Consider the following 12,284-nt stretch of genomic DNA (forward strand, 5'->3'; position numbering starts at 1 on the left):
TTAACACACTAAATTTTCTTAATTATGTTGATTTATTCTGTATAATAGTAGCTGTGAAGATAGGACGCACACAGGACAGACACATGAGATTCTTAAATTTGTAGCTTAATTCATTCTTTATTGAACACCCATTCTATGTTAGAAATTGTTCCAGGCACTTTGGAGACAGCAGTGAACAAAACGGACAGAAACCGCTATTCTCCTGAAGCTTACATTCTAGAATGGATGTAGATCACCTCCACACTCAACACCCACTTCAGACGTTGGAGAAAATGAGACATATCCAATAGAAGGCGGCGGGGGGGCCAGTCAATCAGCAACATCACACAGCCAGATGAGATTTATTAAGTGGCCAGAGAACACACAGGAGGAGTATTAACTCGGGTTGGACGGGCTCCCCAAGTGCTGCTCTGATTCCTGAGAGGCAGATTTGGGCTTTTCCGGTCCCAGCGCCTCGGAGCCGACCTGTGCGCCCCGCCCTGCCCGGCGGCTGCGCGCCTCGCGCCGGCGTGAGCCGGGTGCGCCCCGTCGGGCCGGGATCCGCGGTCACTGCGGGACCCGATGCGCGGCGCCCTGGGGACGCGCGGCGAGCCGGCACCGGCGCGGGTTTTGAAGCAGCGCTGCGCACCCGGAGGCGGAGCGTCGCGAGCCCCGAGCCACCGCCCGGGAACCCGACCCGCTGGTCCTAGGTCCCGGGCGGCGGTCGCCGTGTGTGCCAGTGACTTTGGCTTTGGCTGGGTGTCTCCTAACCCACGTCACCAGCTTGACATCCTCGCACCAAATCAGAGGGCGGCGCTCGCCGGGAGCCCCGGGCGTCACCGGGAGCTCCCGCAGATTAGAACTCGCCTCTCCTAGCTCCTCCCCTCAGTCCCATTTAAAGCTCCCACCCGCTTTCCGGGAAAATTAAGAGTGGGCTCAGATTCTGCAGCGCCTTCTTCCACTGCAAGATGGTAAGTGGGAGCTGGCGTTAGCTAGTCCGCTGGCGAAACCGAGGGGCTCTGAGAGCTAGTCAGCTTTGCCTTTAGAATTTCTTCTACCTTGGAAACAAAATTTCTCTGCTACCTGCCAATTAAAACCGGTCTTCTTTGTGCCCCACCTCCCTTTTCTTCTCCCCTATCTTCTGGCTTTCTCTCTCTCTCTCTTTCTCTATCTCCCTCTCATCCTTCTGCCCTCTCTGTAATTTCTACTCCCTGCACTCTCTCCCAGCTTTCCCTTTACACCTGCACTCACAATTTTCATTCCACCTCTTCCTCTAGATTATGCACATATTTGCAAAAACTTGAACTTGAGTCTAGGGGTATTTGGGGTTTGTTTTCGTCTCAGGTGTCAATTGCATAAGAGCTCAGCTCTGATTCCAATAATAACCTCAGGGAAAGAGCCTACAAACATGCTTTTAGAATAAAAGAAAATGCACTTGATAAACTTTTGGCTGAGTTTCTCTGGTCTGCACTGCCCACGCTGGACTTGCTTCAAGACAGGACTTTTTCAAAACTTAACTTACCGGGAACGTTAACAAAGTGTGACTTAATTGACTTAACATTTTTTCCCTCTTATTTGTTTTCTGTTTATGTTATGCCCAAGAAAGTTCTCAAGTCAACAAAAGACTTGCTGTGGTCAAAAAGGGTTTGTCCAAAGCTGGGCTCTGCTGAAATGAATGGCTTTTACCTGATTAAACATTGACAAATAATTAGGAATGGGCTGTTGTACAAATTAACTCAGGGAGGCTGCATACCTGCCCCTAACTGGACATTTGGAAAGACTGTGTGTTTGAGGTTTGAGGAGTCAGGGGCAGGAGGGTGTTCACTGGCTCAGAACACAGTAGGGAATGCATGCCAGGCAGTTAGTACTGGCAAGATAACTTTGGAAGGGCATTGAGACCTGGTGATGGAGAGATCTAGATAGAGCTTGCTGTCTCTGCTAACTGACCTATTTCAGCTCTTTGATTGATTATATGTTTAGTTGGAGTGACTTTACACTCCTGTGATTAGAGTTAGGAGCAAAATATATTTAGTTATCTCATATATGTATATGTGTGTGCATATATATGTGTATGTGTGTATGTATATATATATACCTCAAACTATTCAGATCACCATAGGATCGAACAGCACTGAAAACCAGAGGAAAAGAGGAAGAAGGAAGAGAGGAATGGGACAGGTTTATAGCTCAGACACTTAGAAACTAAAATGAGGAGTTTAGATTATATGTCATCTTCTGTTCGTTTCAGCCTTAGCATCCTGCGTTCTTTGTCTTTCAAGGTTATTCGAAATATAATTAAGACATTTGCTAGAAAGAGTCAAATCGTTCTTACGTGTTTCATTCATTAAGTAGAATTCCTTTTACTTAGATCTTGGGTAGCCTGTTAGATGACTCAGACATGGCAACAGAGAATACTCCTGGATAGTTACAAATGTGGCCCAGCTAATACTAGCCTTTTCTTTGCTGAGTGGACCTAAGGGAAGTACTGGGTAAACCAAGGACCTGATTCTCTTTCAGTAATTATGTTTGGACCACTCAACATTAATCTGGGATCTATACTTAACACCTTTATTGTTTTTATATATTTTCTGCTTCTTTCTCCCACTCTTTTTCCCCTCCAAATCCCCATCACCCCATCTCTTGGGACCCCCCCATCCTGCATACTGAATTTCACAGAACACCGTTCTGCCTTGCCAAGACCAGTACTTTGTAGGAGGCCAGAGCTATAATTGCCCGTATTCCGCTACAACGTCAGAATCTAGTGTTGACGTTTCCACGGAGACTTGGGTCTCTTTCTGGGCTGCTGGTCTCCTGGACAACAGAGAGCCCCAACAAGCACCACAGGCACAGGGTAAGTTCTGCTCTTCTGCTTTTCTGGTGGATCTGAAGCCCTTTTCCAGTACTCATAGTCGCAAAGCATCATGGGCTGAAACTCTGTAGAAGAAGGTATGATAAGAAAGCCCCAAACTCCTGTATGTTGTATCCTAAATAACCTGCTTTTTTGTAATTGCCAAATAGTGACCATAGGATTCTTCCCCTTAACCACTGGACAATATGTATTTCTTCCTCTACTTTATAGTTCTTGGAGATTTCCAACTCACTGAGAAAGTTTGGGTCTGGGTCAAAGTTTTATAAACAATGCTAGTGGGATGCTTTTGGAATCAAGATACCAGTTGGAGCTTTTCTTTTGGAATTTAGGGAAGTTTCCCTGGGTATGAGAGAAAGAAGCAAAGAGAAATACTAACTTAATCTTTTATTTCATAAAGGAAATTCTATGAATAATTTCTTATAAGTGGGAAAAATGATTTCGTTTTTGCCTAAAGAAGACTTCAGCAACTTTGGAGGGAAGTGTAACTTTGATGGGAAATTACACATTAATTTTGCCCTGGGGCTTAGTAAACAGGGTTTATAAACAGTAAAGGAGTTTTTGTCTTATCACTCAAGTTTCTAGAAAAACTCTAAGACATTTCAGAATTCAGTATCTGTGCTGTCAGTTCTGCAATATGATTTTATTGAATTGAAGAAAAGACAAAAACAAAAAGCCCCCAAATATTGAAACACACTTACATGTCACGAAGGAAGTTGTTCAATTGTAGCTTCCTACCACAAGCAACAGAACAAGCAGAATACCCAAAATTATAAAGCCAAGGAGTATATAAAATTGTATTCCTGTTTTCCTTGCCCATCATTCCACTTTAATCAAAAATATGTCAGTCATATTTCAGTTTAGGTAGAGGAGGGCAAGCATCAGAACTGTACTAGATGAAGAAAGGAAAGATTAGAAAATGAGATAGAAACCTGAAAAACATAGTGGAATTGCAATGTAAGCCCAGTTGGGGGCAGGGCCAGTAAACAATTGCTTGACTAATAATGTACATGGGACAGGGACAGTCTTTATAAATTTAGCAAGCAGGAATACATATATTAGGAAGGAACATGACCTCTTGACTTCTAAAAATTCACCTCTATAGCCACTTTGGCATATAGTCTATAAATATTTGTCTTTCGTAGCATGCTTGCCCCTTCTGAAAGCTTTAAATATGTTATTTTCCCATGTGGAGGCAATGGCTAATTTTAGAAAGGTAATTGAACTGATTACCTTTCTGAAATTCTTCACTGAGTTTTTTATTACACAGACACTGCACATTTGTTTTCTCAGTTATCCATTTGGTGTTTTCACATAGAATCATCCAGTGACTCGAATTTCCCTGTTCCTAATTCATGTTCATGGGAAGAGGCTCAGCTTTCCTCTCAGCTCTACAGAAACAAGCAGGTATGTGTAGATAATCAGAACATGGAGACCAACCATGTGCCAGGCAGTTCATTCTCAACATCATCCCTGAGTGTTACATCGCTTCTTTCCCCGTGTTCAATGCATTAACTTTCAGTTGAGAACCAAAGAGGATATTTGTCCACAGAGAAATCAAAGTTAGGTCATCAATGTGACAGCAAATAACAGCAACCAAGCCAGCAACAACCAAAACCCCTGAGGAAGACCTGCAATCAAGCCCTGACCTTACACACGTTAGTGGTATGACCTCTTAAATCCTCCTTTTCCTCATCTAAGAGATGGAGATATTTGTGCTGCCCACCTCAGAGGGTTGGTGAAAAGATCAAATGATATAATGAGTGTGACAGTATTTTTCAACTATAAGCAGCTCATCACTTGGAAAAGGGATGGTGATTATAAAAGTTCTTGCAGAGGTTGCTTCATTTTCCAGATTTTGTTTGTTGTTACTTCCAAGAGAGTGATTTAATCCAGTGGACGTACAAACAGATTGATCGGTGGCTAAGGGAGGCCAACCCACATCTTTTTGTCTCTCTCTCTCTCTCTTTTTTTTTTAACATGCAAGGAAGGGGTTCAACGAAACCTGTCTAAACACTGTGTTCTATATTTAAACAGTTGCACGCAGCTCATTTTCCTACATACCTTCCCAATTCCCTTGTGGTTACAATTTTAAAAGTCATATAATATCTGCAAATACTTTACAATGAATAAAACTGAACAATCAGGTGGTAGGTGGGTGTAGATTGAACTTAGGCCTCTGAGGACCAGGGCTACCTGAGATTGAGTTCATAAAACAAACAGAATAATAATCAAGTTTAAGCATTTATGGATCAGTGGCATTATTATAAGGTTACAGAGTCAACATAGTGGAGCAGCCTTCACCATTGTTTGCTTTTTGCAGCTCCAAGATACTCTGGTGCAGAAAGAAGAAGAACTTGCTAGGTTACACGAAGAGAATAATCATCTCAGACAATACCTGAATTCTGCTTTAGTTAAATGTCTTGAGGAAAAGGCCAAGGTATGTGACTATCCCCTTTACAAGGACAGAGCAGTGATTTGCAAAAGAAGGCCATTTGGGTAAAACTCCTTGATTAAGTGTAAGAGGTGTATTAAACAATGTGTCTTGAAATGCATGAATAGGCGGGTGAATTTTTTTGAAGGAAATTTAGCACTTTCACGAGAATTTCTATGTATCATTTCTCTGAAGTATCTAGATGGTAGATTTCAGCCATATATTACAAAAGAAGTTGCTTAAGAATCAAATACCAATCAAGGCGATTGCTGAGACAACAGAGGTTAATCAAAAGGTAGAGTTAGACGGATGGAACCTTGATGTGAGAATTAGATCTGAGACACGCTGGGTTCTTCTAATTACCTGTTTGACTTTGGGTAAGTCACTCTTTCACTTGAGGCCTCAGTTACTTCATTTGTAAATGAATGAGCTAAAAGATCTTTTTAGAATCTTTCGAGCTCTGAAATGTTATCAATATGGCTGAAGCCCAGATCTCTTGACTAGCAATTAGATCTAGCCAAATATTTATCTTTTAATGAACTTTTTTTTCTTACTCTTTTAAAATGAACTGTTCCTAACTCAAGGATAAATACTGGGAGTTTGAGATTTGTAGATACTGACTAATATATATAAAATAGATAAATAAGTTTGTACTGTGTAGCACAGGGAACTATATTCAATATCTTGTAGTAGCTTATGGTGAAAAAGAATATGAAAATGAGTGTATGTATATTCATGTATGACTGAAACATTTTGCCATACACCAGAAATTGACACATTATAAACCGACTATATCTCAATTAAAAAAAAAAAAAAGGATAAATACCTTGCCCACAGTCTTTGTTTTTTTTTTTCTTTTTGGTTCTTCCTCTCTTTGGGTTTTATATTTTGTTGTCTGTTTGCTATTCTATTATCATTATTGTTTCTATTATCAGTATTTACCTTACTTCTAGGCAGGCTGCTCATTTATCTAAATCAATCATGTTTCCTACGGCTTTTACCATATATAACAATTCCTTCAGAATTCAGTCAGCTTTGTTTAAAAAAGGAGCACATCTTATAATCATTAGCCTGGGTTCCTATCTCCAGCCACCATTCTATAAAAAAAAAGAAAAAAGACAGTTATTAAATTAGTAAGTGATATTAATTAGGCAAATTTGTCTCTCGTTCTCAATTTTGCAAGCTTTAGAATGATATGATACATATAACATGGGAATGCTAAGATAGTTAATAAAATTAGAGGAAGTGATGATACATGGCATTTCAATTAGTGGTTCTATCTGGATTCAGATGGCTTAGTTTTAAACCTAGGCTGCGTGATCCTTAGCAAGTTGCTAATATGCCTGTGCCTCAGTTTCCTCATTAAACTGGATTTTAATAGTATCTACATAAAATGAGATAGTGCATTCAACCAGTCCTCAATAAATGATAGTTGCTATTATTGCCATTATAATGATCATCATCATTACTTCCCTGAATTGAAATTTTATAGACATCTTTTAATCCTTTCAGCTTTTACATGACTAGCAAACTAATATGAATTGGAATTTCTAGGTGATAACTTGTCATCATAGATTTTAATTTAGAAACAAGTTAATCCAGTCGCTTTTGCATCTTTGTGGAAAAAAATAGAAATTTAATCAAATTGCCTGAGGAATGAAGGTGATTAGTCACTATCTGACAACAGTGAAGAAAATGATGTAGGTTGATTATCTGACTGTGTATTTTCAAATATTACCTCTCCAGAAATTGCTGTCATCAGAGGAGTTCTCCAGAGCACGTGGAAACTTCAGAAAGGGGAAGAGGAAACCCAGGGAGCAAAGATATTTTCCTCCTGAGATTCCCCATCATAAAAATGCCAAGAGAAACCTCTCTAGTGAATTTGCTAACTGTGAAGAACAGCCGGGGCCCCCTGTGGATCCCTGGGTTCTTCGAACTCTGGGGTTAAAAGATCTCAACACCATTGATGACACCTCATCAGCTAACTACAGTGCCCTCTCGTCCCATCCAGCACGGACCACCAGTGCGTTCCCCCAGTTTCTGGATGATGCGGTTGGTTATCACAATGCCCCCGGGCAAGATCTGCCCATTGACTGTGGAGGTGACAGAACGGCCCCTTCACACAGCACTTCCAGCCACGGGGGAGAGTTTCACTTCCCTTCTCAGCTTTCCAGTCCCCCAGGAGGGCTGCAGACTCCTCCTTACTATGCTTCTGATGTGTTGCGCAATAAGACGGAGGTGGCCTTTTCCACATCCCTGAGCCCTCACTGTAATGTGAAAACTCACTCCTTCCACCAGGGACAAGCCTTTGTTCGTCGAGATGAAGAGGGAGGCTGGAAGTTTACCTGGGTCCCTAAGCAGTCTTAATGACCCCTCTTCTATCACAAAGGACTGCCATGAACTCTGTTTACAAAGACCTCTCTTGCACTTGAACCCGACTCTGTGGAAAATGCAAGCTCTTGCCCAGACTGTCTCCTGCCACTTGAAATGTCACTCTCAATTACCCACTTCCATCTGCAGGGAATGGCTTCCAAGAATCCATAATGAAACATGCCTGCTCTTCTTTCACCTAAATTTGACTTGTTTACACACCCACACCTGCTGTTGACGTCCTCCCTCTGCCCTATACTTGAAAAGGTATTTTTCCAATTGCCTGAATATTCCTCTGAGAGTTACATATGCTGTTCCAATTATAACACACCTAACAGCTTTTCTCTTCTCATCAAGCCGTTTAAATGTTCACAGCCGTCACCTTTTCACTTTTATTCCTCTCCTGCTCCTCTTCATTTCTAAAAACTGCCTTTGAAATGAGCGTTATAATTGCTCCAAGTACCTGTTATTGAGTGTTCAAATAACCGAGGGTGGGGTGGAAGCAAGTGTCTCTGCCCAGTCCCATTCCTGAAGACACAGTGCAGTTGTGAGTAATGCTTTGTGTAGGGCAGTTCGGTAAATTGAGTGTCCCATGGTGGAGTTGACAAAAAAATCTCTTCAAGCAGCTGTAACTCTACTGATAAGCAACACCACTGATAAATTGAAAGATAGAAGAGAATTAAAATTACTCCAAAATGCCTGCATAGTATATTAGCTTCTCTAGGCACTTGGCATTGTGTCGGCAACCAACATGGATCTAACAAAAACATTTCTGAGATGCTTGTGGTAACAGGATAAGTCACGATCCAAAACTACTTAGATGCTGATAACCTTCTACTCCTCCAAGTATAATCTAGCCTAGCTCTGACACTGTCTCATTCATTCAGTCAATCATGTCTTCATTTATCAACCCACCCAAAATATTTGTAGAACATCAGTGGTGTACCAGGCATTGTGCTATGGGCTGGTAATAAAAAGTGAACAAGTCAGACACTGTGGCCACACTCATGGGAGACCCACTCATCTGCCTTGACCTTGAGAAAGCTGGTGTGAAGTTTCAGTTTTCCCAGCTGCAGAGTACAGATGGTGGACTAGGTAATCACTAACAGTCTATAAATTGAGACAGGGCCCCAACAGCTTTGCTCCAATGCTGCCACCCCAGGTCACTGTTCTCTACTTTTTGATTGGCATTGCAGATATGTTGGGTGAAATTTATGTACAGTTTTTGAAACGTGTGAGCCATGTATAGTTAACACTAGAAACCATTACTCTGATCACAGTATTCTTTTTCTGGTATGAGCCTATTTTGTGGGTTAATTCAGTCTTCGTGAGAACATGCACCTAAAAAATAGAGACCTTAATTTTTAAATAAGAGTGCATAGATTTAATGGAAATATTGATGTCAAAGATTTCTGTTCCTAAATTTTTTAAAGAAGTATTCTTTTTGCTCATTCTAATTCTCCCTCTTTCCAATTCCCCAAGCTCTCTAACCTTCCCAGAATAATTTACATATCAAAGATGTGCACATGTTTTTTATTTTTTTGGACCAAACTTCAGTTGATAAATCCACTGTGTTGAACCCCTTCCCCATTTTTCTGTTTTTCACCTTTCAGTAAGTCATCTTGTACAATCAATGCCTCAGAGCATGAGTGTGCTATTTGGAATTCTTTGTAACTAAGACATGTCTTTTGTTGCTGTTTGGTGTTTGCTTTCTTCTGGTGATGTGAGTAAATAATCTATTCCATAAAGTTTTGTTATCACTCAGATTTCTTTGTAATCCATGAAGGGCAATTAAATATGTTAATTATCTTCATGTCTTAGAAAGAGCTAGAACACTTTCTATTTTCTAAAAACAAAATTTTTAAAAAGTGTCTGTATTCTAGTATCTGTTCCCCTGGTAGAGGCGAAATGTATCTCTCTTTAATAACACATTTAAAAACTAAAACTGACTATACTTTAATATTAAGAATCAAAAAAGCAACATAAATATTTTGAAAGCCTAAATGATCATGCTGTAACACAAAATTGATTAGTCAACAAATAATTATTTTGCATTTTTATGTGCTTCACTGGGGGTTAGGTACTATGAGGAAATACCTGGGCTTAACAGAATGCATTTGATACATAAAACAAAGCCACATTAAATGTAATAGCTTTTAAATGAAACCTGGTCTCAGCCTGGTTTAAAGAAATTACAGCATATTTGTGGTAAATTATGATAACATGCTCTGGCCTATATGGGAGAAAACTACACCAGATTATCACAATCTCATCTAACAGGAATTCGATGTTCTCTTGAATTATGTATAGAAAATTATTTTGTTGATGTTTGAAAAATTAGAACTTTCTCTCACCTGAGTATATGTTCTAACTTTTATGGTTTTACTATGTCTCTCTAGTAAACCACAGTTAATATTTTACTAATATAAAGTGAAAAATAAAAGTTAAACAGCTCTTTTGTGATTTCAATGAATATTTTTATATTGTGCATAACATTTTCCAAGAATGGATTTTCCTCTCCTAGGTTTTAACCGTAATCTTTTGATTTGCACCTCTTTTGTATGATATATATGGCCAGACGAATATTTTCAGCATTTAGGACTCAATGGTTCTTTCCTTTACCCAGGATATATTAACGAGGCTTTCAGATGTTAAGTGGCCTGAGAGGTCAAGTGTTTTGCGTAAACAGCACTCTCTTACCTAACCTCCCATAAAAATTAAAACTCAGTATCAATTTTTAAAACTTGATGACATTTCCAATGTCCTCTGATCATTTGAAAATGAATCATACTTGTGTCTCACTAGTATCTGGAATACATATAAGAATAATTACTAGTAAACTTTTTTAAAAGATGCAAGTTCTGCGACTTGGAACTTGAGTTTTTGCCAGTTTTGTTCTAGGACAATAAACCATTTTTTTTAAAAGAGATAGGTCAATTTGCTTGCTTGTTTTTTGGTGACTTCTTGCCTATAAATGAAGCTATGGAAGTTGACTCTAAGTTTATTGGCTATGATTTGGTCAGGCAGTGCTAATATCTACCTGTTCCAGAGGTGGCAGGCAGCAGGAAAGCTGGTTGGATGAAGCAAAAACAGATTATCAGCACTGTCTTCATCACAGTCCTCTTTTTCTAAAGTCACAGAGGATTTTGTAGTTTTACTTTATTGCTGGCATGGTCCTTTACTCATATTCCAATTGGGAAACCTTACTTATGAAAGTGACATTTAATGAATGGGGTTGTTTAATACTGCAGTGATGCTAAACTACAATTTTGAAAATTTTGAAGAAAAGAAACTATGTGAATCAATGGAAAGAATTGCTCTACTTGATCTATTTCAAGAAAACAATTTAAAAAAAAAACTGTGACAAATGAACAACCAATCTACGAAAGTATAGGGTTAATACATCTGTGATAATTTTTTGATAAATTTGCTTCTTGCCTATAAAGTTAAGATACACAATTTACATTTGTTTCAGTTTACCAAAAGAGTCACATAAGGTAAATATTAAATGCACCATTAATTTTTTTTACTAAACCAAATAAAATTGATTTATAAGCTGCAAATATATATTTCTTAACATATTTGTCATATTTTATCTACATTTTTTGTTACATGAACATAACTAGACATCCAGTTATAATTCTTACATTGGATATTCTATAAATGTAAAATATAATTTAACACTTAATATTTTAAATGATTATGATTTGTCTATGATTTAAAATATTTCTAATTGTATATGAGTCAATTTTGTAATGAATTTATATCTAATAAATAAATAAATGACAAAAACATTTAATCCTACTTGTTCATGGCCTTCTTTTAGAAACCTTTTCAGTGAATGGAGCAATAGATTAAGAAAATGTGTTCTCTACTCATTTCTGCCATGAATTTTAAGTCATAAAAATATATGTATTTGAATCTCCAAATAGTGGTATGATCAGTAAGTGAGACACTTATTCAACAGATATATTCTGTGCCACACTCTGCAGAAGATATAAAGATGAAATATGTTCTCAAAGTAACTTGGCTATAAATCGAAGAAAATAACTTAAACGTGCTTAGTCAAAGCAAGGGAATAATTAGCACTCATAATTGAAAAGTTTGTGCTTCAGATATGGCTGGATCTAGGTGCTCAAGCAAAATTGTCAGGAATGTGGCTTGGGATCTCAAGGAAAGCTAATTATTAGGAGTGGATTCTGGAACGGTGTTAAGATAGTCCTCACCACACAAAAGTGTGACAGCAGCCAGGATGAGACAGGCAATATGAGCTTGCAGAGCAGCAAGCTATATCCCATGAGATACTGTCTAGATTTGTGACATTCTCCTTACCCTTCACCTTGTAACACCACCCTCCCAAATGAATAAAGCCTCAGTTATATGCTCCAGACTGGTCTCAGTTATACCATAGGAGATTATGAAAGTATTTTGGTGCCTGCACATGAAAATTGTGAGCAGATTTTCCCTGAGGCCACTATACTAGCCATGCACTTATCCCTAAGGGGAAGATTAATATCAAGAGAAATGGTTTGAGACTTGCATGTCAGGCCAATAACCCATTGTTACACGGGTTACCAGTAATGGATAATCTGGATTTTATTTAGTCTCCTTGCAGGGATTTTCTTTTTTCTTGGC

The 12,284-nt window shown here is 38.9% G+C and overlaps 1 protein-coding gene across 1 annotated transcript; it reads left to right on the plus strand.

Annotated features, from left to right (window-relative positions):
* Nucleotides 1-835: 835 nt before the first annotated feature.
* GMNC (geminin coiled-coil domain containing) lies at nt 836-11,240 on the plus strand. The gene is made up of 5 exons (XM_032482129.1): nt 836-950; nt 2,656-2,830; nt 4,164-4,252; nt 5,169-5,285; nt 7,026-11,240. The coding sequence occupies exons 1-5, from the start codon at nt 948-950 to the stop codon at nt 7,644-7,646; spliced, it is 1,005 nt and encodes a 334-aa protein (XP_032338020.1). The 5' UTR covers nt 836-947; the 3' UTR covers nt 7,647-11,240.
* Nucleotides 11,241-12,284: the final 1,044 nt, after the last annotated feature.

Source organism: Camelus ferus, chromosome 1, assembly GCF_009834535.1.
Source record: "Camelus ferus isolate YT-003-E chromosome 1, BCGSAC_Cfer_1.0, whole genome shotgun sequence".
Classification (NCBI taxonomy): Eukaryota; Metazoa; Chordata; class Mammalia; order Artiodactyla; family Camelidae; genus Camelus; species Camelus ferus.